At 33.1% G+C, this 27883-nt stretch overlaps 2 protein-coding genes across 3 annotated transcripts; both read left to right on the top strand.

The window, feature by feature from the left end:
* Positions 1 to 1446: 1446 nt before the first annotated feature.
* LOC139502528 (uncharacterized) lies at positions 1447 to 12377 on the top strand. Of its 2 annotated transcripts, none has more exons than XM_071292023.1 (5): positions 1447 to 2043; positions 3557 to 4228; positions 5129 to 5331; positions 7311 to 9045; positions 12180 to 12377. In XM_071292023.1, the coding sequence occupies exons 1-5, from the start codon at positions 1843 to 1845 to the stop codon at positions 12294 to 12296; spliced, it is 2928 nt and encodes a 975-aa protein (XP_071148124.1). In that variant the 5' UTR covers positions 1447 to 1842; the 3' UTR covers positions 12297 to 12377. The 2 variants fall into 2 exon arrangements, with proteins under 2 accessions (XP_071148124.1, XP_071148125.1); XM_071292024.1 differs by having other exon boundaries at positions 1450 to 2043; positions 3557 to 4222.
* Positions 12378 to 17832: 5455 nt separating this feature from the next.
* Positions 17833 to 27589, top strand: LOC139502529 (probable Bax inhibitor 1). The gene is made up of 8 exons (XM_071292025.1): positions 17833 to 18214; positions 19374 to 19482; positions 20985 to 21154; positions 22348 to 22445; positions 22933 to 23012; positions 23984 to 24084; positions 25375 to 25444; positions 26266 to 27589. Exons 1-8 carry the CDS (start codon positions 18150 to 18152, stop codon positions 26281 to 26283), a joined length of 711 nt encoding a protein of 236 aa, XP_071148126.1. The 5' UTR covers positions 17833 to 18149; the 3' UTR covers positions 26284 to 27589.
* The last annotated feature ends 294 nt before the right edge of the window (positions 27590 to 27883 follow it).

Here is a 27883-nt window from a genome sequence, read left to right as displayed (position 1 = left end):
TTAAGTACAGCGACCAACATTAGAGTTGGCAAAGTTGTCTGAACGACGTCAAGAAAAATTAGAACCTTATTCGGGGTGAATTAAATGAAATTGACGGCTATTGCATCATATTGTTAGTACATGTGTATGTAACCACCATTATCGAGAATTGATATGGTGTATATGCTTATATTTTTGTGTATCAGCTTCACGTCAAACGTGTTAATCAACCTTCATCTTTATTAACTGGTTATAGTTCTCAAGTCCTAGTTAAATGATCTATTGTCAGAACCGCAATAGACAAACTTAATCAAAATCTATTTGTTTGTTGGCAATGGTAACAATTTCTACTAGATTTGACCTTGACACTTAAACCTTTTGATTCACACAGGTTGTATGACGGCATTATTTAAACGATTTATTATTATTCGTATTTATAGTTTAAGACATATCTGATAAAAAAAAATCATTTGACAATAATTGGTTCTTTAAATAATTTGAATTAATCATTCGACACTGTTACATCGTCAATAGACACAACTAACACAAAAAAGAGTAGATATGACATACAAAGATGGTTTAACCTAAACACTTTTCACACCATTCCGGAATGAAAGCAAAAATAATTGCCTGAGTATTGCTACATGAAGGCAAAAGTAGTATACCGCTGTTCGAAATTCATAAATCGATTGAGAAAAAAAACAAATCCGCCAGGTTACAAACTAAAACTTAGGGAAACACATCAAATATAAGAGGAGAACTACGACACAACAGCAACACACCATTAAAATGTAACACACCAAGAAACGAACTATAACATAACATTGGCAATTTTCCTGACTTGGTACAAGACATTTTAAAAATGTTTTAAGAAACAAATGGTGAGTTGAACCTGTATATACTTCCTCAGCTGTTACTGGGAGCTGTTATTTCTACATTGTACAACTAAAATAGGCTAGTCTGTCAGCTCGAACCCTGCACGTGGCAGGTATGTTCGACTCCAATCTGGTTCTGGTTATCGTCGGGCACTTCTGCTTCCTCCACCATGTAATAACAACCCTACCTCCATGATATTAGCAAAGTGTTGAAAGTAGTAACCAACAGTCAATCCAGTCATCGACATCACAACACATTTCTTGGACAATAGTTACTTCAAATAGACCCACGTTCAGACCAACGTTCAGTTCATATCTAAATTAACATAATGGTATCATGTCGGGGCCTTGAATAGCGGTATATGTCTTTCTCATTGTTGCAGGCCGTATGTACGTTTGCTTTTAATTTTTACATTTTTTAACATTGGCGGATAATAGTCTTATCCCATCTCCTTTTTGTTTTACATAAAGTTAATGTCCTTTCCTATAGACCCCCTTTAAGACCACGTTCTTTCCACTAGACCTCCTTTAAGTTCATTTAACATCATAATACATCTGTAAAACAATACCATGCAACCTGACGATCATTATCACTGTTTTATTACAATTTAAACTATGTGAACATGGTACTAGTTTGGTGTTATAGCTTTTATAATTAACCATAATGTAGTTGTGACTAATAATTGGACGCTATTAATGTCTTTTGTTCTTTATAATGTTTAACTAATTAGAATATAATTTTCTGCTATTATGAGAAATGAGTTCTAAAGTTATACATTGTTGGAAAGTTATTTTTCCCAGAAAAAAAAGTAATGTGTTAAGTGGATGTAAAAAAGTGCATAGGTCCATTCTTGGGTCTATTTTTAAAATATCAGCTGGAAAATGAAGTGATGTAATGAAAAGGATGAATAGATAAGAATGAGAGGTGTAACTAGTCAAACTAATCAGCATGTGTCTTGCGATACCAGTTCATCTTAGATAAGGAAGAATGGGGAGCGCAACAAGTAAATCTAAGCAGCATAAGTTCGGCGAGACTCGTTTGTCTAACCATTTGTCAACTGATATTACGGAGCATAAATCTGATGATGCAACAAATACCACCGATGAGTGTACTGTTTTTGACGATGCCGATGAAATCATAGTTATAAACTGTAATAGTAATCTTGAACTTTATAACATTGCTTCTAAGGTAAGACGATTTTAATGTGGGATAGAAACCTTAATAACTTGTTTAACTGCATGGCCGTTTCTAAAAGGCAAGGACCTACGGTACTAGAAATTTCAATTGTCGTTTTTGTAGAAGAAAGTTATATCATATATATATATAAGCTTTAACTTTCACTTTATTTCGAAATAAGTATTGTTTTCACAAAGGAATTCATGTATCAAAGCAGATTATAAATTGTAAGGAGAATAGTTTTTGACTACAGTTTTACTAGTATTCAAACATGTCCCTAGTCATGAGCCTGTTACCCAGTGGTTGTCGTTGTTTTGCCTAATATCATATTTGTATTTCTTTCATTGTTTTGTACATAATTCATAACGTTAGTTTTCTCGTTTGAATTGTTTCACATTCGTCATTTTGGGCCCTTTTTTAGCTGACTATGCGGATGGGTTCGTCTCATTGTTGTACGGCTGTACGTTGACATATAGATGTTAACCTATAAGTCAGTTGGTCTCTGATGAAGAGTTGTCGCATTTGACAATCATATTTGCCAGATCTTCTTATTTTTTTTTTATTTACACTACTAATTCATAATATAAATTATATTATAATTATATTATATAAAAATGTTCATGGAAAAGTTCAAATAAACAGAAATGTACTATTCAGGTACCCAGGACATTTGCTTGCAAAAAAATCCCAGTTTCAAAATAAAACACTTAAACTTGTAAGCATAAATAATATTTTATTTTTTTAATTGCTACGGATTTAATTTCGGACGTGATAGATTAATTTACATGGTGCTAGTCATCATGTTTTATTTATTTATTTTCACTTTAACACAGTTTACACACAGTTATTATCTGGATTTGGTTGAACAAATCATTCATGTTTATCCTGGCTTGGACATGATTTATTCTTAGTTCCTACCAGATCAAAATATTCATTTCCAACCCCTATGGATCACAAATGATTGTCCTTAAATATTTAACTTTGTATTTTTTTTCTTCTGAATTCTGGGCATGCTTTTTATAAAAGCTACGGACTAAAAGTCACCTTTAACTAAAACCATTGTACCACTGTCCTTGGACAACTCATACAGTATCTACAAAGATATCTTATTTTGAACTTGATAGTATATATATAAACCAAATAAGATATTGTGTATATAATCATTGTAATAGTATAAAAAATCAAAGGAAGATATCTGACAGGTTATCTAAAAGAAAGATTTAATCACCAGCTCACATACACAGTAAATATTGTCCTGACCTTGGTGACATTTTCTTAAAGAAATGAATAAAATGCAATGACAGGAACTAAACGGCAGTCCTGGTTTGTTATAAATACCTTGCCAAACTATATCTCGATCTTATTTGAGGTTTCGTCTAAATTGTACCTTGATCTGACAGAGAGTAAACACGGTTGTAAACCACGTATGTTAATCGGGAACCAAACGATTGTAATGACATATTTCACCTGACATTGAGCAAGCATGGTTGTAAAACGGTAAACTAACACTTTTTTATCCTTTCAGCCTATTACTTTGTGTGACAGAACAAACTCAATTTCTTCAATTGAACGTGCAAAATTGCAAGACAAAGAAACAAACAACCTAAATGACAGAACAGCACGTGAAGTTAGTGTCCAAGGACTAAAAGGTCATCCTCCTGAAAATGAAACAGATGTTGAAGCGGAAAGACTCTCCTCACATTCTCAATTCAGTAATGCAGTCGATATACAAGAAGATTGTAGCGAGATTTCAAACGTAGAGGGCATTGCTAACATCCCGCCATTTTCAACTACAATGACACGTGACCAATGCACTGCAGACGGTCAGACACAAAATAATGTGATAACTGACAGCGAGAACGATATGTTGCAAAATGATGTAATTAGCTTAGAAGATCAACGTACTGAATCGAATGACCTAAATGGCATTTCAAACAAAGACAAAGACGAAAAACATGTTTTAATATCAACTTTTGACGAACATTTGATACCAGTTGCATTTGAGAAATATAAACCTTTGATACAGAAGGATTTGTTTCTTCTCCATCCTTTTCCAAATGTGTTAGAGTCAGCACAAAATACCATCATGGGAAGAAAGGATTCTGATGTTCCTCGATTTAATGATGGAATGCCAATGCCAATACCATATCGTTGGGATTTAAGTTGCGATCATCATACCAATGGATCAAAGGTACATGTAAGTAAAATTGTAACAACTTATTTCCATTGGTTTGAAGTAAACATTAACACAACCATTAGTTGAATCGGGACACTGAAAATAGATCAAGGATTCATCCGCGTCTAGAGAGAATGTATCGAAGAAAAATAAGAAATATAAGAGAATGTTCCAAGTCAGAAATATGACAATTATTATCCATTCGTTTAATGTGTTTGAGCTTTTGATTTTGCCATCTGATAAGGGATTTGCACAAAAACGCGGTCAACAAACCGTTGTCTTCATCACATGTTTTCATTCAACCAGGTTCATCACACCATTTTCTTAAAACGTCCTGTACCAAGTCAGGAATATGGCAGTTGTTATCAAATAGTTCGTTTTATGTGTGTTGGCGTTTGTTTTTCTATACATCGGTGTTCCTGTTGTTCCTTTGTTTTCCTCTTATAGTTGACGTGTTTCGCTCGGTTTTGGTTTGTAACCCGGATATATTTTCTCTCAATCGATTCATGACTTTTGAACATCGGTATACTTCTGTTGCCTTTATTTCTTAATACTAATCTTTTTATAAAATTCATACTTGATAAGTAAAGTGTCCCATTCCCATCATAAATCTTAATCATGAACCGTGAGAATTTTAACTTCACATCTATGGTTACCGTATGTTTAATATCTACCATACTGTCAGCTTGAAAATTACATATGAAGTACACGAGCGGTTATAAATATCATACCGAAATACAGATGAATATCGCTGTGGTCAATTCAATTTAACTTCGGAATTTAGTTGGCCTATTAACTTTTTTTTTATCCTAACTGGTATCTGTGATGAGTTCATGTATAAGAGAAGGCACTCATAATCAGATTGATTACATTGTATTATTTTTTAATGTATATCTTCTCATGTGCATGTTCTTGTTATAGATGTGTTCGAGTATACCACTTGCCAATTTCGAAAGCCGTTTAAAACAGGAAGTTACATCTTACGACAAACTTCGATTGATCTTCGATGTTGTCACGTCATTCACTTCTAAGGAACTGCTAGAAAACGATGCTAAACATCTTGGTATAAATACGAGAGATGAAGAAACCGATATATATGTGGAGATATTTCATTATTTTTGCAGGTAAATATAAAACACATTTTTGATTTATATACGAACCCTTTAATGTATCATTGAAACTATAAATATCAACAGATCTAGACGTCGAGTATACATCATTGGCCACTTCGATAATACTAGAACTTCTGCAATATCAGTAGCATTACATGGAGCAAAAAGATAATAAAAACGCTATTTAGTATTGTATTTTAGTTGGCCAAGATGTAATACAAATTATTCTTTTGCAAATTGTATTGACATATCAAAATGTAGCGGTATTTTTGTCAATGACCGAGTCGACACAAACAAAAATGCCATCTGCGTTGCCAGTAGCGTTACACTTAGCAAAAAGGTAAAGAGAAAGACCATGTAGGTTCCACTTTGTAAATACAGCTGCTTCACAAACAGTGCCTCTTTTGGGGAGATATATAATCTTCATAGAATTTTAATTTTGTTAACATACTGGTTCCCAGATATGATCTCCATGTTTCATCTCGTAGGGACATAACTTGGTAATGTTAAAAGTAAATTAAATATACATATGCATAGCGGTCAAACTGAAATATGTGGAAAACTTGTACGGGTAGTACATAACTTAAGTTTAGGTTTAAACTCTTAGAAGTTCGGGGCATAACAATAAAGGCAACAGTAGTATACTGGTGTTCAAAACTCATAAATCGATTTAGAAATAACAAATCAGGGAAACTATGAGAGGAAAACAAAGGAACACCCGAAGTGCATCAAATAAAAATGCCAACACACATAGAATAGAACTATTTGATAACAACTGCCATATTCCTGACTTGGTACAGGACATTTTAAGAAAAAGAAATGGTGGGTTGAACCTGGTTTAATGACATGCCAAGGCTAAACGTTGAAAATATGCCGCACATCTCTATATTTTGACGTTTGAAAACAATGGGAGTGAACATGAATAGACTCATCATAGGTACCAGGATTAAATTTTGTATTTACGCCAGACGCGCGTTTCGTTTAAAAAAGACTCATCAGTGACGCTCGAATTAAAAAAAGTAATAAATCCTAATAAGATACGAAGTTTTCTTACATATATTTTTTTTCAAAACTTCATAGTAAAAATGGTACAGTTTTAGCCGTAAAAGGAGCTCCTATGGGACATTGTGTTGCCGATATTTACAGAAATGCAACCTTTAGAGATTATCTATATTGTATATCAACCTGCTGATCTTAGAGTAAAAATGAAGATTCTTCTGTTGCCATGCACTTGAATTGATACAACACGCAGCGACACATAAAACAAAAGCTATCTGCGATACCAGTAGCCATACACTGAGCAATACGGTGAAGATATCTACTGTTTTATAGTAGATAAATGTTTTGCATTTTAAGCGTGACCAAAGTAAAACGTAGATTTGACTTTCGCAGTCTGTTGTTTACACAGCGACGCATCCATTCCACGGTTGGCAATTGGAGTAATTGGCAACAACGTTAACGTTCCCGAGATATCTCAAATATGTGTTTAAACATCAGTGAACTATATTGCATCGCAATAGGATTAACTGTTATGCATTTGAATTGTTGTCCTTGTCAACTTATGATTTGACTGTCAAAACTAACTATTTTTAACTAGCTGTGTTCAGCGTTACAAGAAGAACAACGTAAAATATCAAAATATATCAAACTCCAAGGGAATGTCCAATCGGAAAGACTCTTAAAAAATGGCTAAATCAAAAGAAAGAACACATCAAATGAATGGAAAAAACTGTCATATTCCTGACTTGGTACATTTGGAATTTTCTTAATTCAGCAGGGGCCCAGTAGCCAATTTTGAAATTTTGGTTGGGCCCCTAAAATTTTGATAAAAATGCCCAATGTTCATTTTCATATTGTGGCAGGTTGGGCCCCTTGTCAGAATTGTAAGTCTTATTCTTTGCCTATGTAGAAAATGGTGGATGATACTGCACGTGTGCTCGTAAATTAAGGAATAACAGTGCTATAATAATATATAATTATATTCATTCCAGCGTTGTTAGTATACCTTGTATGACGGTTCATGGATATGTACGAACTATTCCGAAAGAGAAAAAAGTTGATTGGTCAGTTGAGAGTCAGTGGCTAGCTGTGTTATATGAAAACAGATGGATGATGATCGACCCTCATCCAGAAGACAAGAAATTGTGGGAGTCTAAAAACTGTATTATGATTGGTTCTTCATACAGAAAAATAAATACCGTAGATTTTCTTTACCGTAAACAAATGGACAAACATTTTTTGGTAAATCCAGTTGAATTTGTGTATTACTGTTTTCCACACAAATCTTATTGGCAACTGCTATGGAGACCAGTTACCTATGAAGAATGGCAAAATATGATTTTCCTTACACCCTTCTTTTATGAACTTAAACTGACATTGAAAACATCTCACACTTTTCACGTAGATATGACATCAAATAATTTGAAAACTTTTAAAATATCTTTTCCATCTAACAAGAAAATACAATTTGCAGCACGATTTTGTTCTTATGGTGGTGATTGTCTCGACACGCCTGAGAAATCCTGGACGTTTGTCGATACCGATGTTGACAAATGCGAAACAGCGGTCAGGTTAAATACAGCACAGAATGGGGTGCTTAAAGTATACGCCATGGATACAGAATCCTCTAGTATATATGTTATGGTATGCTGTTATGACATCATGGCATCTTACGACAACAACAACAAACTCGATAGTAAGGATGTTTCCGGATTTCCGAGAAATGTTTTGCGTTTTGAATGGGGACCTGGAATTGATACAAGTATTTGTGGTCTTGTTCCACTTTCTCACAGAGATTCAGAAATAACAACATCGGATAGTTCAGTACTTATCAAGTTCAAACGTACAAAAGATGACTACATGTATGACTTCAGTATCGACACTATATCTACTTCCGATGAACTGATATCAAGACGTTTTGTTTTCTACTGGTATGACACAGATTCAATAACATACCGGATAAGCAGCCCATTTCAAGGTCTTATCTTATTCAATATTTTAAAAAGGGAGACGATATTATTATCCCATAATGCATCAGTGTGTTCGTATCTTATTAATTTCCTTAATGAACCATCATGTAATTGCATGCCTCCACTTGTTGAAGATGGTAAACTTGGGATAACGAAAGACGGCCGACGAGAAAGAATCAGGTTTACAGACTGTGTTAACGGAATCATTAAAAGCACAAATTCAGGGGAGGTAACTTTACGTCTGGAAAATTATAATGGCGGTCATATTGAGCCACGTCTTCACATAATTACGTCATGTTTCCATAACATGATTCGACATGTTTTCATTACGTATAACGCGTCTTTAGTTATCATTCGCTTAAATCTGCCTAGAATAGGAGAATATTTATTATCATTATTTTCTGGTGCGGGAGAAACTGATTCAAAATGTTTGTATAATGGTTTATTATCCGTTACTAACCCTTCTTTACGATGGTCTCCATATCCAGAACTTTGTCCTGAACGCACCAATAATATTGGCGTATTTTCTCCAAAATCCGGAATACTGTCAGCCAAAACAGATATTTATTTTTCTATTGAAATACCTAATTCTGTAGACGTTGCGGCAGTATCCTGTAAAGGATGGACGCACCTCGAAGAAACAAGCAAACACATATGGGAAGGACTTGTTACAACAGGGTACGCAGGAACCGATGTCAGAATAATGGCCAGATTTGAAATTGGGTCAGATGAGTTCCTTCGATTACTGACTTATAAGGTAGTAGTATTCTTTGAAATGGTTTGTTTTCCTGTTTGAAATGGCAATGCAAAAAGTAACATAACAAAAATAACGAACTCCGAGGAATATTATAAAACGAAAATCCTTAATCAAATGGCAAAAATTAAAAGCTCAAACACTAGACGAAAGGATTAGAACTGTCATAATCCTTACATGGTACAGGCATTTTTCTTATGTAGAAAATGGTGGATTAAACCTGGTTTTAAAGCTAGCTAAAGCTCTCACTTGAACATGTTGAACGACGGTCGCTTCAAAAAAATATTTTTTAACAACATTATATATTTATTCACCAGATATGCTTGTTACATTGTTATATATAAAAGAAGATGTGGTATGATTGCCAATGAGACAACTATCCACAAAAGACAAAATGACACAGACATTAACAGCTATAGGTCACCGTACGGCCTTCAACAATGAGCAAAGCCCATACCGCATAGTCAGCTATAAAAGGCCCGATAAAACAATGTTAAACAATTCAAACGAGAAAACTAACGGCCTTATTTATGTAAAAAAATTAACGAAAAACAAATATGTAACATAAACAAACGACAACCACTGAATGACAGGCTCCTGACTTGGGACAGGCACATACATAAATAATCTGGCGGGGTTAAACATGTTAGTGGGATCCCAACCCTCCCCCTAACCTGGGACAGTGGTATAACAGTACAATATAAGAAAGAACTATAAAAATTAGTTGAAAAGGGCTTAACTCATCAGATGGACAAAAATACAAGTGGACGTGGCCGGGTACTTATACATCCCGACACAACAAGACACAATGAACAGATCTGAGAGTACTCGCAGTTATCTGACAACTAGTTTAAAGCCACTAACAACTAATAAAAAATCATGCATCTAAGACTAAACTATCAATCCGTACACATCCATATGGTTAAACCAATAAACCAAACTTTTCTTGATCGTTCAGTTATATTCCACTGATTACCCAGGTTAGTAATCAGCTGCTGGTTTATATGTATATATTATAATAATATGTTTAAATTTCTTGAAATACAATTTTTAATGCATTATGTTTTATATATTCTATTCAATCATCTAAACTTCTTTTTAGTGATTTCAGTAATGGATTAAATTTCATTGTTCTGTTTTCGTTATATCTTTTAATGTATTCATGAACAAATATTTTATAAACATTTACCTTTGTAAATTTCTGATTAGATACATATTATGATTTGTATATAGAAAAACCTAAGATTGTTAGGAAATAATTCAGTCCATAATATTTTTTGACAAAAATTTTATATTTAAAGACTTATTGTTTTAATGATTCTCTAAAATTTAAAGGAGTAGGTTCAGTATGACCCATTTTTGGCCCCCAAATTATAGCAGTTTTACAAAATTGTGAAAATGTAATCTTAATACATAAATATGGGCTGTTTTTGACAATACAATGCACATATATCGGGTACTAGCATCATTAAGTCATGCTGAATTACTGAAATCTTCACAATTTTAGCATTGTACATGTTGTAGTTAAATTTTAGACGGTTTCCGTCTGAAATGAAAGTGGCCGCATTCGTGTTCATTCATAATATTGAAATGCAAGTTGCATTTGATGATAATACATAACATATATAAAAATTTAGGATGAACACGGATGCGGACACATTCATTTTTGACAAAATATATCTGAAAAGTGACGTGTTTTGGCATATTTGATAGATTTTTCATATCTAAGCTTGAATCGGAGCGTTTTTTAATGACTGAATCAGTTCAAATCTTTCACATAAACTAATTGAATCAATTGAAATAGACACTTAAGTGTTTAAAATGTGTTCAAAATCTTTCGTTAGATAAACCTCACCGGACCTACTCCTTTGATTTTTTCATTAACTCATAAATACTTTTCCAATTATTTTCTAAAAATCGACAAGAAATTAAAAAAAAATGGTTATAATCTTCTTCTTCGTTACATACATTATATATTACATAGATCGTCATCAAAATTCTTAATACAATTTAATGGTAGAATTTTCAAGACAACAGTACTTTACCGATATTTAAATTTCGTCAATCGATTCAGAAAAGACAAAAGAGAGTAAAATATTATAAATAGGGGATTCTAAAACTGAGTGGGAGCAGGTACGTTAACGGGGCACATACTTGCTAAAAGCTCATTATAAGAAGCAAATGTTTTCAAATGTAATATTTGGTGTATTGATACTAGACAAACCAAACACACACATAGTCATTAAAATTAAAGCTGTCTTAAGAAATACAAATCAAGGAAAAGCTAATAACTTTGGGAACCTACATACTGGGTGCGTTGATCAGAATAACGTTTCTTGGTCGCCTTCAAAATCTAACATCAGTCATAATATATATAAATATCAAATTATTCTAAGTAGCTCGATAAAGGCAGCTGTAGTATACCGCTGTTCAAAGGCCATAAATTGCTTGAGAGAAACAATCAGGGTTACAAACTGAAACAGAGGGAAATGCATCATCTATAAGAGGAAAACAAAGGAACAAAAGAAATACTGAAGTGCAACAAAAAAAACCCGCCAACACACATACAAACGAACTATTTGATAGCAATTGCCATATCCCTGACTTTGTACAAGACATTTTAAGAAAAAAATGGTGGGCTGAACCTGATGTTATGGCTAGCCAAACCTCCCGCTTATAAGGCAATGTTCAAAAATATCGCTGAAATTTAAACACTACGTGATAGAAATACAGCACAAACAAACGCAAGATCACTAACCTTATGGAAATGCACAAAAATCATATAGTCAGTACAACATGTTAACCGCAGATTAACAATGAACATCTTATATTAACGACAGACTGCACAAAACATAAAAAACAATGACAATCTTAAAAACTAGGTGCGTAATTCTAAATAGTGCAATCACAAAAATACCGAACTTCTAGAAAATTGCAAAATGAGCAGTCCATTATCAAATGGCAAAATCAAAATATCAAACACATCAAAGGAATGGAAAACAAATGTCACAAATTATAACTTAATAGCTAGTAATATTGAACTTTCCAGAATTCACTTTTCAAAGAAATTGAAATTTACAAGAGATTCACTATTGGATGATTCGATTACTTTATATGTGGTTTGCATGTCATTGTAGGTTATATCAGCTGCTGAAATAGAAACTAAGACTAAACATCAAAAGCTGTTAGTGAACAATGCTGGATATAAACTTAACAACGATGAAATTCTGAAGTCGATGTTAGATAAAATTTAAATCAAATAAAATTGTTAACTCTGTTATTGCTGAATGTATTTTGAAAATTCTAATAAAAATTGTAAAGTATCATTTATATTGTTGTTGTAATATACCATAATCATCACGATGGGTATCACATATGGTGCAGGATCTGCGCACCCTTCCGGAGCACCTGAGATCACCCCCCCCCCCAGGTTTTGGTGGGGTTCGTGTTGCTTATAGTCTTTAGTTTTCCATGTTGTGTCAAAGTACTATTATTTGTCTGTTTGTCTTTTTATTTTTAGCCAGGGCGTTGTCAGTTAAATATGATCATTGTTGTATCTGTATATTTCGGTCAATAAAATTGGAAGTTACAGTTTGTATTTCGAAGTTTTCCATCAGGGAATGCAGATATATGCATGACAACAGATATTTCTGTTGGTTTTCATAGCGTTAGGTTGTACTTTTCTGCTGTTTCCATGGCAACGGCGGCCATTTTGAAAATTCAAAAGTCAAATGCCACATCTATGAATGATGTTTAACATTTTTGTAAAGTTTCACGAAGTTTTGAGCATTTTGATATTTTTGCCGTGTTTCCAAGGTAACGGCAGCCATTTTGGAAATTCCAAAGTTGAATGCCGCATCTAGATTTGCCAGTTAAAATTTCTGTAATGTTGAGGATGTTATACAAATAAATCGATGTTATAGTTTTGTCTTATATATATTATATATGTGTACTTCTGTTTAGACAGTTTTGGATTAAGTTCATACCGGAAACTTTGATTGCACGAAATTTATAAAGCGTTATTTTCGTGCATTTCAAAGTCACGAAAGTAACAGTTCTAACATTGCTTCGTCCAGTCAGTGATATGTTGTCAGTGTTTTTAAATGAGAGTATTGGTGTCCCTCAACATTGATATATAGAATTGGGGTGATGGCCAAATTATTGACTTCATTTTAATCGAGCCTTCCGACTTTAGTCGAAAAAGCGAGACATAGCGATCCAACATTGATCAACATTCCGTGCGTCGTCGTGGTCGGCCACAAATGTTCACTTTGTGGTAAAAGTTTTTGAAATTTTAATGACCTTCTTAAACTATACTGGATTTCTACCAAACTTGGACAGAAGCTTGCTTATGATCATAAGACAGTATCATAAAATGTAATACTAGTCTGGGGCATCGGGCTAGTGTTTAACGACGCAGACTGGGCCCGACTCAATCTTTGTTTACAAAGTTACAGCAGCAGAGTCTGTAACAGACTGTATCTGTGTGACATGTGAATAAATTGTTGATATCGATGCTGGCTTTAATACAACGTTTTGAGAGAGCGCCGCCGATGTATTGGCGGGGCGTGAGAACAGATTTAAAGCTCTCTACGTTTGATGCGTGCACAGCAGTGTCGTCCAGCTGATTCGACGAGATCACTGTCTTACAAAGGATGAGTTTGAATATTTTACGGTGTTTTACTTGATGCGGAATGTCAATACACTCACAGTTAGAGTTATTCTTTACTTGCTTTTCAACAATAATTGTTGCGTGGTATTCTTTGAATTTCTCGGCAGTTATGGTTCTCTTCGGACATGCTTTTTGAGGAATTCGCCTGGTTCAATAGCGTGAATAGCTCCTCAACTACTTTTTACATAAATACTAACTTTGGCTTCAACGCATTGTTCGTCCTTGTCTGGAGATCTTGTTGTAGTTCCAGTTTGGCAAGCATTTTGGAGACGTATCTATCCTCTCTTGACTTGTAATCTCTGGTGATAAATTTTTTCGCTTGACATGTATCCTTTCAAGTTTGTTCATTTTTCTTACTGGGCAGGGGTCGCATACTATGGCGCCATACTAAATTATGAGATCCATTTATAAAGGTCTAGTTCATTGTTCTAATCTGACACAAATTTCAATAACTGGAATGCCACACAAGTGTAATATATGGTGACCTACTATAACAGCATAATTACTTGGAATTGTGTTTAATACCATAATGGTTCAATGGCATAAACTTAAATGGAGACATAAATTTGACATGAAAGATGGTGGGTTAGTGCAAAATAAAAAACTAGTTTACTATGATATACGGTTAAAGAATGAATCTCAATTATATGGGTCATGAGCAGAGTTGTTATAAAATATCAATATGGCAGAGAAGTGGTTTCAAGTTTCATATAAAGCGACCTGACTGACATGAAATAAAAAATCAAAGGAGTATCCCTATTTGTCTAATCTTCAAGGTGAAATAAAAATAGTATAACAATATTATGCTATTGTGTAAATCTACAGAAATAGAATTTGCTTCAAGTAACAGAAATAATTATGTCACTAGTTACTTATTTAATGAGTATGTGGGTAATAAGTCCTATAATATATGACATCGGGAGCATTATTTATTATTTCTATTTACTGTTCTGATAAAAAAAAAATTGCTATCAATGTGCCACACTTCGCATTAAAAAAAATAATGAAAATATCAGTATAAAAACGTTAAAAATTAAATAAGAATGCGAAGTCATATGTCAACTAGTGTTGTTACAACATGCAGGCTCTTCATAATCATTTGGTTTGAAAAGGATACCAGTAGTCTGTATTCTTGATTCTTTCCTATAGTCATTCCAGTTTGTTTACTTTATATACTAGAAAAATCTCATTTTTTTCTGAATTGGAGAATCTTTTTTATCGATAAAGATTAGACAGTACTTCACATATGAAGGTACAACTCATGTTACGTAGTGGACATTTTGATGCGTTCCGTAGTTGACAAAACCGTTTCGTAGTGGACAAAAAGTTTCCTAGTTGACATCAACTCTATTCTATGTTAATAAAAACATAATAAAAATTGCATGAATCTAACCCTTGTTATTTGTTTTGCACGAATATGATTGAAAAAAAAAGAGTAAAAAAAGACTGCATGGTAGTGGTAGTGTCCACTACGAAACGTTTTTCTCCCATACTTGTTTCGCAGGTGACCGTTTCGTAGGTGACATATTCACATGTTTTATTTTTCCCCAACAATCCCTAAATTTCAATAGTAACAAAACTGATTATATTCATAAAAGCATTTTTACCAGTTTCGTAGTGGACATTAACAAAAATACGGTATCACTCTGGTCCATTTAATGTGCTCAATTTTTCTTACCATCAATTTTATTGCCGTTATAAAAGCATCACTTCTGCTAATGTTTAAATCTCTTGCAAACAAAAAATACATTGATTTTATAAAACTGTTTACTAGCAAATAATTACATTAGATGTATGTTTCATTATAATACGTTATTCTGATTGGCCAACTGCACATCTCGTGCTATTCCTGAAACAATTGTATTAGACAATAACATTTATCATTCATGATGACACGAGGTCCCACAATAAAGTGCACAGGTAAATTAAAAGAAAACTTGATAAAAATCGTGTTTTCATGATTCTAGCTGAAAAAAATGTAATTATAAGTATTGAATGCTTCTTTTTGTAACTTTATAGGGTTGTAAAAGCGTTGACCGTGCGCACATTTTTAGTATGAAGCGCTTCCGCGCTTCATACAAAATGTACTTCGGTCAACGCTTTTACACCCCAATAAATTTACAAAAAGCAGCATTCAATTCTTAAATGTTAATGACTTCGTTTCGTAGTGGACATTTTGTCAGGGACACACCTTCTGAAATTATAAATCCTCTGTTTAATAAAATATGTTGGCTCTAAACATACTTTTGAATTATTAAAGAACTTAAATTAAGTAAAAAAAATATTTATTTCCACATTTCTTTACGATATGCATACAACGAGTATGAATGTTGGACAGCCCAGATAGCAAACATGTGTTGGGCCAACATTGGCATTCTGTTGGCAACATTGTTGGGCCAATGTTGGAAAACTATGTTGGGCCAACGTCATTTTGCTCATCGGCCTTCAGTTGGCCCAACATGTTGGGTCTTTGTTGGCCCAACATCAGTATGCCAACAAGGTTAACTATTTGCCAACAATCTGCCAACAATGTCAACTTTTTGCCAACAGTCTACCAACGTCGTCTTGTTTTAAAATTATGTTGGACCAATGTTGGTCGAACAGCAGTATGCCAACGATGGCTTCAGTATGGCAAACATGTCTTTCATGCATTTTATGTTATGTATTATGAAATATTTATCTCTAGCATGTAATGTATATTATATTGGCAAGTCAATCTCGGCTGTCATGTGGAGAGTGTGATATTACACTCGTGTCAAATGAGCAACTGAGTTCAGTTGATTATTTTAACAACTTGCAGAAACTATATTCAAATTTTATTTGTTTTTTGGGGCTGGTTTTAAGTATTTTTTGTTTGTGCATAAAATTATTCAATCATTAAGATAAATACATTTAAATGACTACACGGATTTGAAAATATTAGATAAAGAGAATGAGGAGCACATTTTTTGGTTTGCACTTTGAAATAATATCTAAAAAAAATTAAAAAAAATCTGTGGTATAATACGTACAAATAACAGTTGGTAAGAAAATGTTGGGCCAACATTGGGCCAATAACACCAAAATGACAGTTGGTGGAAAGTCGTTGGGCCAACAAGGGGCCAATAGAGTCAAAATAACTGTTGGCTGAGTTTTGTTGGGCCAACAAGGGGCCAATAGTGTCAAAATAACTGTTGGCTGAGTTTTGTTGGGCCAACGTCGGTTTCTTGTTGTGCTGCCAACGCCAACTATTTACCAACTGTGCCAACCAATCACCAATGTTGGCCCAACAAAGTATTGCTATCTGGGAGGCGGTCTAGGTACATGTCATTTTGGTTGTTTTGGACCATTCAGGAATCAATATCTTATCAATCCCTCTAAAAAATAAACTGCTTCTTTGCTTAAAAATGTTAAATCGGATTCAATGTACTGACAGCACAAAAAAATACTTGCAAAAATCAAACACATTTTTTTTTTAAAGTGGCTGGGACAAGAAAGTACGTTTTTATTGAAATACCGGTAAATAGGGGGTTGTCAATTTTTTTTAAATGTTTATACTTGGGGGGTCAAATCAAATAAGTGAAATATTGTAGTTGGGTCAAGAAATTTTATAGGTTTGATTTAAAAATGACCAGCATCTCTCTCCCCCCCCCCCCACCTCCCCTTTCCCCCTTTTCACAGGTAAAAAAATGATGAGTCTCTAGAAATTAAGTGAGTTATAATTGAGGGGGAGGACAGGGGGGTACCCTTCTCCCACCCCTCTTCTCCTTTCTCCTACCACCGTTCTCCTTTCTCCCATTAGAATAAAACATCTCCTTTTGAGATATTTTTTCTTGAAATATTAGAAAAAAATTTAAAAGGAGAGATATTTTATTTTTTCTCCTTTCTCCCAGCCTTCCTCTCCTTTCTCCTACCCCCTTTCTCCTTTCTCCCACCCCCTTTCTCCTTTCTCCTACCCTCTTTCTCCCTGTCTCCCTTACCCCTGTCCTCCCTCTCATAATTGTTGTCTCGGTTATTTTGTAATTGGCTATTTTTGTTATTTCTGTTTGCGATATTGTGACATTAACAACAAAAAGACTTTTTAAAACTAGATTCGACGAAAATCCTTAATGATGAAACGTTTCGGGGTAACCAGAAACATATTGAATTTCGAGAACGTCCCTGATGAATAAAATTCACGTGATTCGTGTGTCGATTTCTGATTGGATTACTTGGCTTTGTAGTGTTTATTTATTTCTCTCCTTTTATAATTGTTGGTTGTAAACTATTATTTTCGAATAAAAAAAATCATCAACGCAAACGTTTTTATCAATTGTGAATACTTTTACACATATTGTTTTCCAGTTGTATTTCAATGTTGTAAGCGGTTAGAAATAATTTGCAGTGATAGAAGCGATATTATTAACCGACATCTTGAAATTGGAAATCTCCAGACGTCATTAATTTAAAAGACAACATGACAAGCACAAGAAGAAGAAATGATGAATTTTTGCCGGCAGCTCTATTTAAATTTGACCATATGTAAGTTAAACTGAACAAAAACAAATATGTATCCCATTTAACTCCTTACACAACTGACATGTACAATTATATAATTTCAATTTCTAAAAACGAAAGTAAAACTTGTTTTTTGCGTATGTCTATGAGGATGCTATTTTTAAACTTAATTGAAGTGACAAAAATTTCAAAGGCTCAGAAGTTATTTTTTGAAGACGGGTTGAAACGTGTTTTTTTTATAATAGTATTTTGGTTCTGAAGAAATTAACACCGACACCATCTGTTATAGTCCAAATAATTATGACGTCTGGCAAGTCTATTTTTAATTTTTTTCTGGGACGCCTTCCTATGTTCTGTTACTACTGATTGCAGAGAAACCTGTGCATCAGCAAATTTGTTTATGAATGCATCTTCTAGACTGTCCTAGCCCTAGGTATATAAAATTCAAATGCATGTTATGTTTCAAAAAATAAAAAACTTGCATAGATCTACTGACTACTGTATTGTATAAAATTGAGATTGGAAATGGGTAATATGTCAAATAGAAGACAACAGCCGAAGTCCACCATTAGTCTTCAATGCAGTGAAAAAATCCTGCATCCACAGATAATCCTAATCTGGCCTCTAAATAAATTGTGTACCACTAACACCTTCTTTCTGTGGTTGTTTTTCGAGGTTAAACTGAATTTTGATAAGTCCAAGATGATGAAACAAACAAACACTTGAGTTAAATGTATGCTTGATATAATCCATACAGTTGAGAGGTGCTGATTTTAATTTAGAGGGCATCAATCTACATGTACACTAGCATCTTTTTTTTTATTTTCTTGAAAAGATGCTACTTCCATTTTTCATGTTTTATTGACTTTTAAAACAAATGTATTTTCAACATGTTTGCTACATGTTTACCAAGTTTACAACAATGTCTGGTTAAGAACATTTCATTCTATGTGAAAGACTGTCATTTAATGGATGCAATTTGTGATGTTATCAGCAACAAGATAAACATATATATCTCTTTAAATTTTCACATGCATTTCTAACAGACACTGGTTTTTATCTCGCATACATAATGTACATGTAAAATGTACATTTGAACATGACATAAATAAATTTAATATAGTCAGAGGTTGAAACAATGTTCCTTTAAACATGTTAAATATTTCTTTCATAATTTCTTCAGAGAAAGAAATGTACAGGAGCATTTGAAGAAAGTTTATGGAACTCTATCTATAGCCATGATAGCTGCTGGTGTAGGTGCCTATGTCCACCTGTTTACTGGTCTTATGAGGGTAGGTATCCTTTTTCTAGGAACATTTGAAGAGAGTAAAGTTTAATGGCCTTATTAGTAATCATGACCATGAGTCACAATATGAATACATGCTGCTGTATAACCTCTCATGTCTGTTTGTGAATTTGAAATTGTAAATTTATCATATAAAAGAGGGACGAAAGATACCAAAGGGACAGTCAAACTCATAAATCTAAAACAAACTGACAACGCCATGGCTAAAAATAAAAAAGACAAACAGAAAAACAATAGTACACACGACACAACATAGAAAACTAAAGAATAAACAACACGAACCCCACCAAAAACTAGGGGTGATCTCAGGTGCTCCGGAAGGGTAAGCAGATCCTGCTCCACATGTGGCACCCGTCGTGTTGCTTAAGTGATTACAAATCCGGTAAATAGTCTAATTCGGTAGGTCATATTCATGAAAGGGAAGGGGATTGTAGTTACGACGTAAGGAACATATCTGATATCATTTGTGAAACTGTTATTCCATAACGGTCAACCAACTCGTGATGGCGTCCGTAAAATTTACGAAGGGATGATTTCAACTTCACCATTTGGAACTCTTGGTTTAATAGCTTCCTTGTGAGCAGCAAACCTCTATCAAGAAAATCATGATAGGAAATGCAAGCACGGGAATATCGTATCAATTGGGAGATATATACCCCGTATGCAGGTGCTGCTGGAATGTTGCTACTTAGAAATGGAAAGTTCACAATTGGAAAGCTGAAATCATCTCTTTTGTCGTAAAGTTTTGTTTTCAACCGACCCTCATTGTCAATTTCTAGATGTAAGTCAAGATATGAAGCCGACTTAACTGTATCTGTAGTATCCTTTATCTCTAGTTCGATTGGATAGATGCGTTCCACATAGTCACCAAATTTTGAATTGTTTAGTGAAAGAACATCATCTATATAGCGGAAAGTAGAGTTAAAGGATATTGCTAACTTCTTATCTTTCTTCCTAAGAAGTTCCTGCATGAAGTCAGCCTCATAATAATAAAGAAACAAGTCGGCGAGTAGAGGGGCACAGTTTGTTCCCATTGGAATGCCGACAGTCTGTTGAAAAACACGTCCTCCGAACGTAACAAATATGTTGTCAATCAAGAAATCAAGCATCTTGATAATATCAGTTTCAGAGAATTTTTTGTTTGAATCAGAGTGATTCTTTACAAAGTAGGATTTATCCCTCCCTAAGACAAGATACTTGTATCTACGTTGGCCATTCTTTTTTATGAAGCAAAGTAATATCAACTCTTTCAATTTGTCTTTTAGTTTGGAATGTGGAATACTTAACAGTATTCTCATCAGTAGAAGTTGGCAACTATAAATTTAATGACCTTCAGTAATTAGCAATTAGCAAAACCAGTAGGACATACAACATTTTGTACAATGTAGTTTTAGGCTCCTGTTTCAAGACTGACCATTTTGTACGCATCTGTTGGCACTCACACATCATACATGTACATGAGATTATATTTTTCATTACTACTTGCAGCACAGTTTCCTCACCTCGATAGCCTCCATTGGACTAATGATATGGTTGGCAATGACACATCACTCAAAAGAGACACAGATGAAGAGAATGGCCATCTTTACAGGTTTTACTTTTTTCAGTGGAATGTCACTTGGTCCAGTCATGGATTGGGTTATAGACATTGATCCCAGGTTAGAATAATAAATGTACATCGTTATGTTGTTTAAAAATAACAGTACAGTATTAGAAGAGTTGCTACTATCAATCAGGGATTTGGCAGTTATTAATGCCATTTTACTGTAGACATGAGGCAGAGCCTGTCAAATCTAAATTTACCAATTATTGGCAGTGGCAACTATTTTGCTACAGTAGTGAAATTTCATTTCTAATGCAATCCTTAAAATTTTCAAAATTACAAATGTAATCATTTTGAGTACATGAGTATACTGTAAAATAAACCATGTACAGTGACTGCAATTGTGCCATGTTGTTGTCAATAACTTGACTATCAACCTAGTATCAAAATGATCAATGAAAGACCTCTGCAATCAAAATTGGTGTTACAATGGTTACATGTACATGTTTAATTGCATAAGAATTATAATTTTGCTGTTATAATGGTTTAAGTAATTTTTAAGGTTGAATTAAGTACATTTTGTACATGTGACAAATTGTGCACATGTACATTGTACATGTGTAGAAGGTTGTTTGTTCAATTCCTAGCTGGTCAAAGTAAAAGACTTTAAAATTAGCATTTGCTGGTTCTCCCTTAGGCAAAGAGAAGTAGGAGCAAAGATTGATCTGCTCAAGGTCAGAAAAACCATCTAACACGGATGAAATGTCTTCCTTCAGACTTTAGCCTATTTGACCAGCATGTTACAGTTAAACAACTTAGTATAAAAATAGAGAGATGTAATATGACTTCCAATGTCACAGTGTTCTCCCCAGGGCCTTCAAGCACCATCGTACCCTGGTGCTATCTTGGATGATGTTATTATAGAATATATATAGGGTCCATGGTAGTATATTTTTTTGGAAAACCAGTGCAATGTTAATTTCCAAGTTGTTATTTGAAAATTCTGGGGAGAACACTGAATGAGACAAATATCCTCTAAAATCTATTGATGTTCATGTAAGCAACCTTAGGTCACTAACAATGTTCATTGTAAGTCATTGATGACATCCAATGAGACAACTTATGTCACAGTATCTCCTTCAACAATGACCTAAACTCACACTGCTTTAATAGTCAGCCATTGAATCCACCAGATTAAAAAATAATTTAAGTTTTCATATGATTACCAGTAAATCCATTATAAAGAATCGCACATGAGTTCACCTCATCTTGATATTAATATTAATATTGTTTATGTTTTATTTTCAGCATAATAGCAACAGCCTTTATGGCCACTACTGTGATTTTTGTCAGTTTTTCTTTGGCTGCATTATACAACACAGATAGAACCTTTTTATACATGGGTGGTAAGTACAGATATTCTGTTAGCATTTAAGTCTGAAGATACATTTGGAAAGTTGTTGGTTTACAGATAATTTAGATGAAAAGATTTGATCATTTGTTGAAAACAAAAATGCAAAGAAATCTTATAAGGCATAAATGTGTTTAGCTTTTCTGTATATAATATCTTAACTTTATTAGACACCCACTCTAGATCTAGAAGTCATACATGTAATAATGTGTAATTGTAAATTGCATTCACATTGTCCATACACATCATACACATGTTCAATGATGTACATGATCATGACGATACATACATCAGCGAATAATTTCAACAAATATTGCTGTCAAACTTTACTCGCAGGTAGTTAAAAAAGAAAGAAAACTCCTATGAACTTGCAATAGTTTGCATTTTATTTAGAGAAATTTAATTAAATATGTTATATGAAGTGCATTTAAAATCACTGTATGTTCAGATAATCATAGTGAGCGTGAAACTGTATTTTTCAGGGTTTCTGATGTCTGGACTTAGTTGGTTGATGCTGTTGGGATTCATGAACATTTTCTTCCAGTCTCAGATGATTTGGGATGTAAGTTTGTTATATCAATAATTTACTAAGATCTTACCATGTTATGAGGGGGTTCAGTGTCTCAGATGATTTGGGATGTAAGTTTGTTATATCAATAATTTACTCAGATCTTACCATGTTATGAGGGGGTTCAGTGTCTCAGATGATTTGGGATGTAAGTTTGTTATATCAATAATTTACTCAGATCTTACCATGTTATGAGGGGGTTCAGTGTCTCAGATGATTTGGGATGTAAGTTTGTTATATCAATAATTTACTCAGATCTTAACATGTTATGAGGGGGTTCAGTGTCTCAGATGATTTGGGATGTAATTTTGTTATATCAATAATTTACTCAGATCTTACCATGTTATGAGGGGGTTCAGTGTCTCAGATGATTTGGGATGTAAGTTTGTTATATCAATAATTTACTCAGATCTTACCATGTTATGAGGGGGTTCAGTGTCTCAGATGATTTGGGATGTAAGTTTGTTATATCAATAATTTACTCAGATCTTAACATGTTATCACGGGGCTGCTTTGTCTGAATTGTCTTAGTAGTTATATCAATAATTTACTCAAATCTTGCCATGTTACTAGAGGGAATTGGTGGCTTAGAAGATGTGGTAAAATTTACAATTACAAAAAGACCAAAATGACACAGAAATTGATATTATGACTGTATTTAGATAAGTACTTCTACATGTCATGCATGTACATTTTGTACATGTATTAAACATTTATACATGTTATAATGGGAGTCGGACATTATATTTACCTCTCATTGTACCACAAATTTTGTTTAGATTCTGGTTGAAATTTTAAAATACATCTCCATGTGCAGGTGTTGTGTAAGACCTTGAAAGCCTTGGCAAAACTTGAAAATAGATGTAAAAAATTACAGATTAAAAACAAGTTATATTGGAATTATGCTGTACAATTATCCAATAGTCATATTTGTAGATTTTATCTTGGTTTTTTTCTATTTTTAGTTATACCTCCATGCTGGATTATTGATTTTCTGTGCCTTTGTCCTGTACGACACACAACTTATTGTTGAGAAAAAACGTAATGGAGACGATGACTTTATCTGGTAAATTATTATTTAATTAAAATCTTATTTAAAAAGAACAAACAATGTTTCTAACATCTGTCAATTTACACTTACAATGTGCATGATATCCAGGGAAGGCCCTGTGAAATGTATGTAAAGTACATTTGAGATGTAGGTATATGCCTTCCCTTGGTATCATGTATATTAAAACAGACCTCGAGGCTCAGTACTATATAGGCCAAAATAGAAATCAGTACACACTTCAAACCAATCAACGAACCAAGTAACCAAGATTAACCAATTAATGGATGGTTCAGATAATCAGTGCACCACTACATAAACTTAATGGATTACCAGTACTGAAGTTACTAGTTGAAAACTTTCTGTTGCCAATTAGAAAGTCACAAAAGCATTACAAAAGAAAATTGTACATAATTGCTTTTAATAATGTATTATTTGAAAATGAAATAAAATTCTGTAAAATGTCATGAATGATTTTGTGCAAAAACATCATGGCAAAACATACAACTGTATTGTCATACAAATGAAAAAAATGACAAGAAAGTTTATTTATTTGGTATGATTCAGATCAGGGTAAACCCTTTTCTCCATAATGACGCCTTTTGGCCCTTTACTCCATAATGACGCCTTTTGGCCCTTTACTCCATAATGACTCCTTTTAATGCCTGTGTAGTGACTCAGTTGAAACGTCTCACCTACGAAAAAACTTTATCAGACTTAAAAAATTTGTATCTTATATAAAAAAAGGATATTCATGAGAATCTTTGACTGGGATTTCATTGTTGAAATAATCGTTTTTCGCAATGCATCAATACTTTAAACCTGATGATTTTTTGATTTTTTTTTTAATAATCCTATGCGAATCAAGTATTTTAAAAAAAAAATATCCATGGAAAAGGGTTAAAACTGATTGAAACAGCATTTTTGAGGTTACTTCAGTTAAATTTAAGATTATATTGTATTAATGGAGCCATTGAGAATTGGAGCATTTCAAAATGGCATCCTAAGACATGTGGATTTGACGGTAAATATAGCCAATGAAGATGAATAAAAAACAATACACACTTAAGATAAAGACTGTAGACATATAGTGTTACATATAAAATCATATTGAAAGTACAGTAACTGATGAAAGATCAGAATATTCATCCTAAATGTTAAGCAAGCAACAATCCATCAATCATTGGGTCAAAATTACATACATTGTTAAATTTTAAAAAGATAATGAACTGCAAATAATATTTCTAAACATTTTGTAAGCATGGTAAGTAAAATCAAATAACATTTCTAAACCTATTGTTATTGCAGGCATAGTGTGGATTTGTTCCTGGACTTCATCAACATCTTCCGTAAACTGATGATCATCTTAGGCAAAAAGGTAAGTTAGTAAAATAATTAGCCAGTTCAAAAAGATAATGTCTTACATCACAGTGTATCCCAAACTCTGTCTGTTTGACAAAATGTCCGACAAAATATCGTTCGGTCAGACAGAATTTTAATGGATTTTTTGGTTTAATATATAGCAATTAATTTCAAATTTCTTTTGCGGTTAGACAAACCCTATTACAGTTTGGCAAAGACTGACATCACTAGATAGATTCAAAATTGTTTAGGTTTAATTACCGCTTTTGTGCATAGAGTTATAGCAGTAATATTTTAGTGACACAGTTTCATGGATTTATTTTGTGGCCTATCATGTTTTCAAAGATTTCAAAATGTTCTTTGACCAAAGAATTAAAACTGATAAAACGCTGTTAATGCCGTTAGACAACTTAGACTTATTATTAAAAAATCGGCTATGAGTCCTTTACAATACTTAACTGAACAAAATATTGGGTTGTTACTTAGGACCACATGAAATTGAATGATATTTATGAGAGTGAACAACTATGACTATTTTCAGTGGACTGTGAAATTGGGGGTCAAAACTCCTATTAAGAAAGATCATATCATAGGGAATATGTGTACTAAGTATCAAGTTGATTGGCCTTCAACTTCATCAAAAACTACCTTAACCAAACACTTTAAGAATCCGAGTCGGGATGGACTGAAAATCATAAGGCCCTATGTGGGGCACAATAAGTACTTGACATCCACCAATAGTTGAGAATCTGAATTCTTCTCTCAATCTGCTGTGTTTTTATAGAACTCTACAATTTCAATTCAAATTTAACGAGTGATTATTTTTTCTCTTTACAGGAAAAAAAGAAGGAGTAAATTAAACAGAAACAGATTAATGGACAAGATTGAAGAACTTTATTTTCTTAATGACATCTGACATCTTTATTGGAAGGATGCAGAGAAAATCCAAAAAAAATAAACTATTAAACTTCCTTTTTGATTTCATATGTTGTGATACTTTGCTTATTTTGTACATTTGAAATTCTGTCAAAGTTAATTTTTTGAGAATTTTGTATTTACCCAAACAGAAACATCTAATTCAACGTTAATGCTTCATCTAGCTGGGCTATAAACACAAAGAAATAATTAATTATCTGCAAGATATTGATACCCCAAAATCAAGGCACATCATTGGTAATGGACACAGCTATTTATAAAAGGTTTCTAGCAGTGCTAACAAATTCTGAAGAAAAATAAAACTTAGATTTTAACATGACAATTTGGTTTATTGAATTAAAGAAAGAAATTCTACAATATTCAAGTCTTGTTTCTATTACTAATCCATAGAAATGCTAAACTAAAAGATTTATTTGATAGTTTTTGTGCTCATGATTGCATGCTGCATCATGGGTATTTTCTTTAAATCACCAATTTTTATATTGTCTAATTGAAAACCTTGTATATTTCTTGAAGGTTCATTGGTAAAATACAATCAACCATTATTTTTGCCACAGTTCTTTATTAACAACTGATGCTTAATATTTTTTAAATTGCATAAAATTGGAAGTAAATTGTAATAAAGCACTTATTAAAATCTTATATTTATTTATTTGTTTATTTTTCAACATACAGATAGTAAAGTATAAAAAGCCATGGAATATTGCCATCTTCTGCAATCAGATAAATTCAGTATTAATGATTGTAGTAAAAAGATAATTTATAAATGTTGATATCTGAGAAACACAAGGCTGTAAAAGTGATAGAATACAGTATTGAAATATACCAACAAGTAATTAGAAATCTTATGTGATAGTTTAAGGAGTATAGTCTGCTGGTCTTAGACTTAATTTGAACCAAATATGTTGAAAATTATAACATGCTGGAAGGTTAAATGTAGAATTACTTATTTTTCGGCTCATTGATTGATTGTAAAAATTTTAGGTTTCTTAAAGACTAGATGGGTTTGATTTTCAGAATTTTTTTTTAATTTGTAGTCAAACTTTTTCTTTTTACTGCTATGATTTGTAAATGACAGTTAAATAAAGTTTTTTTTTTGTGAATGGAAACTTTTTAAAGTATTAAAATGATCATTGATCTACGCATGAAATTTTTACTCCATATTATTTGTAAACGTTGAAGGAATTGTCATAAACTATTATAGAACAATTGGTTTTGGAATATCTCACTGTTTTTACTGTAAGAAAAAAATTGTACTATCTCGAGTGGGTTCTGGTTTCATATGTTAATAATCATTTATTCAGAAGAAAAATAAGTGAACAATTTGATATTTAGAATCAAAAATATGTTTGATATTGTCAGGGTATGTTTTTCAGTTCAGGTTTGAAAATTGGAAAAGCATTTGTTTGAAACTTTTTTTTTTATAATACATTGTTAAGAAAGGTATTGGTAATTGTATGTATTAAAAAACAAATATATTTAAGTTGCATGTTGAGTAAAAAAAAATGATTTACCATAT

Source organism: Mytilus edulis, chromosome 14 (genome assembly GCF_963676685.1).
Source record: "Mytilus edulis chromosome 14, xbMytEdul2.2, whole genome shotgun sequence".
NCBI lineage: Eukaryota > Metazoa > Mollusca > Bivalvia > Mytilida > Mytilidae > Mytilus > Mytilus edulis.
The sequence above is the reverse complement of the archived record's forward strand: the minus strand, read 5'-3'. Positions and strand labels throughout refer to the sequence as shown.

Excerpts from the sequence above, each read along its gene's own strand:
- LOC139502528 (XM_071292023.1), top strand. The coding sequence starts at position 1,843 with ATGGGGAGCGCAACAAGTAAATCTAAGCAGCATAAGTTCGGCGAGACT. Across the intron at positions 2,044-3,556 it reads TTTATAACATTGCTTCTAAG|CCTATTACTTTGTGTGACAG; the intron begins GTAAGACGATTT and ends TTATCCTTTCAG. Across the intron at positions 4,229-5,128 it reads CCAATGGATCAAAGGTACAT|ATGTGTTCGAGTATACCACT; the intron begins GTAAGTAAAATT and ends TTCTTGTTATAG.
- LOC139502529 (XM_071292025.1), top strand. The coding sequence starts at position 18,150 with ATGACAAGCACAAGAAGAAGAAATGATGAATTTTTGCCGGCAGCTCTA. Across the intron at positions 18,215-19,373 it reads CTATTTAAATTTGACCATAT|AGAAAGAAATGTACAGGAGC; the intron begins GTAAGTTAAACT and ends TAATTTCTTCAG. Across the intron at positions 23,013-23,983 it reads AGTCTCAGATGATTTGGGAT|TTATACCTCCATGCTGGATT; the intron begins GTAAGTTTGTTA and ends TTCTATTTTTAG.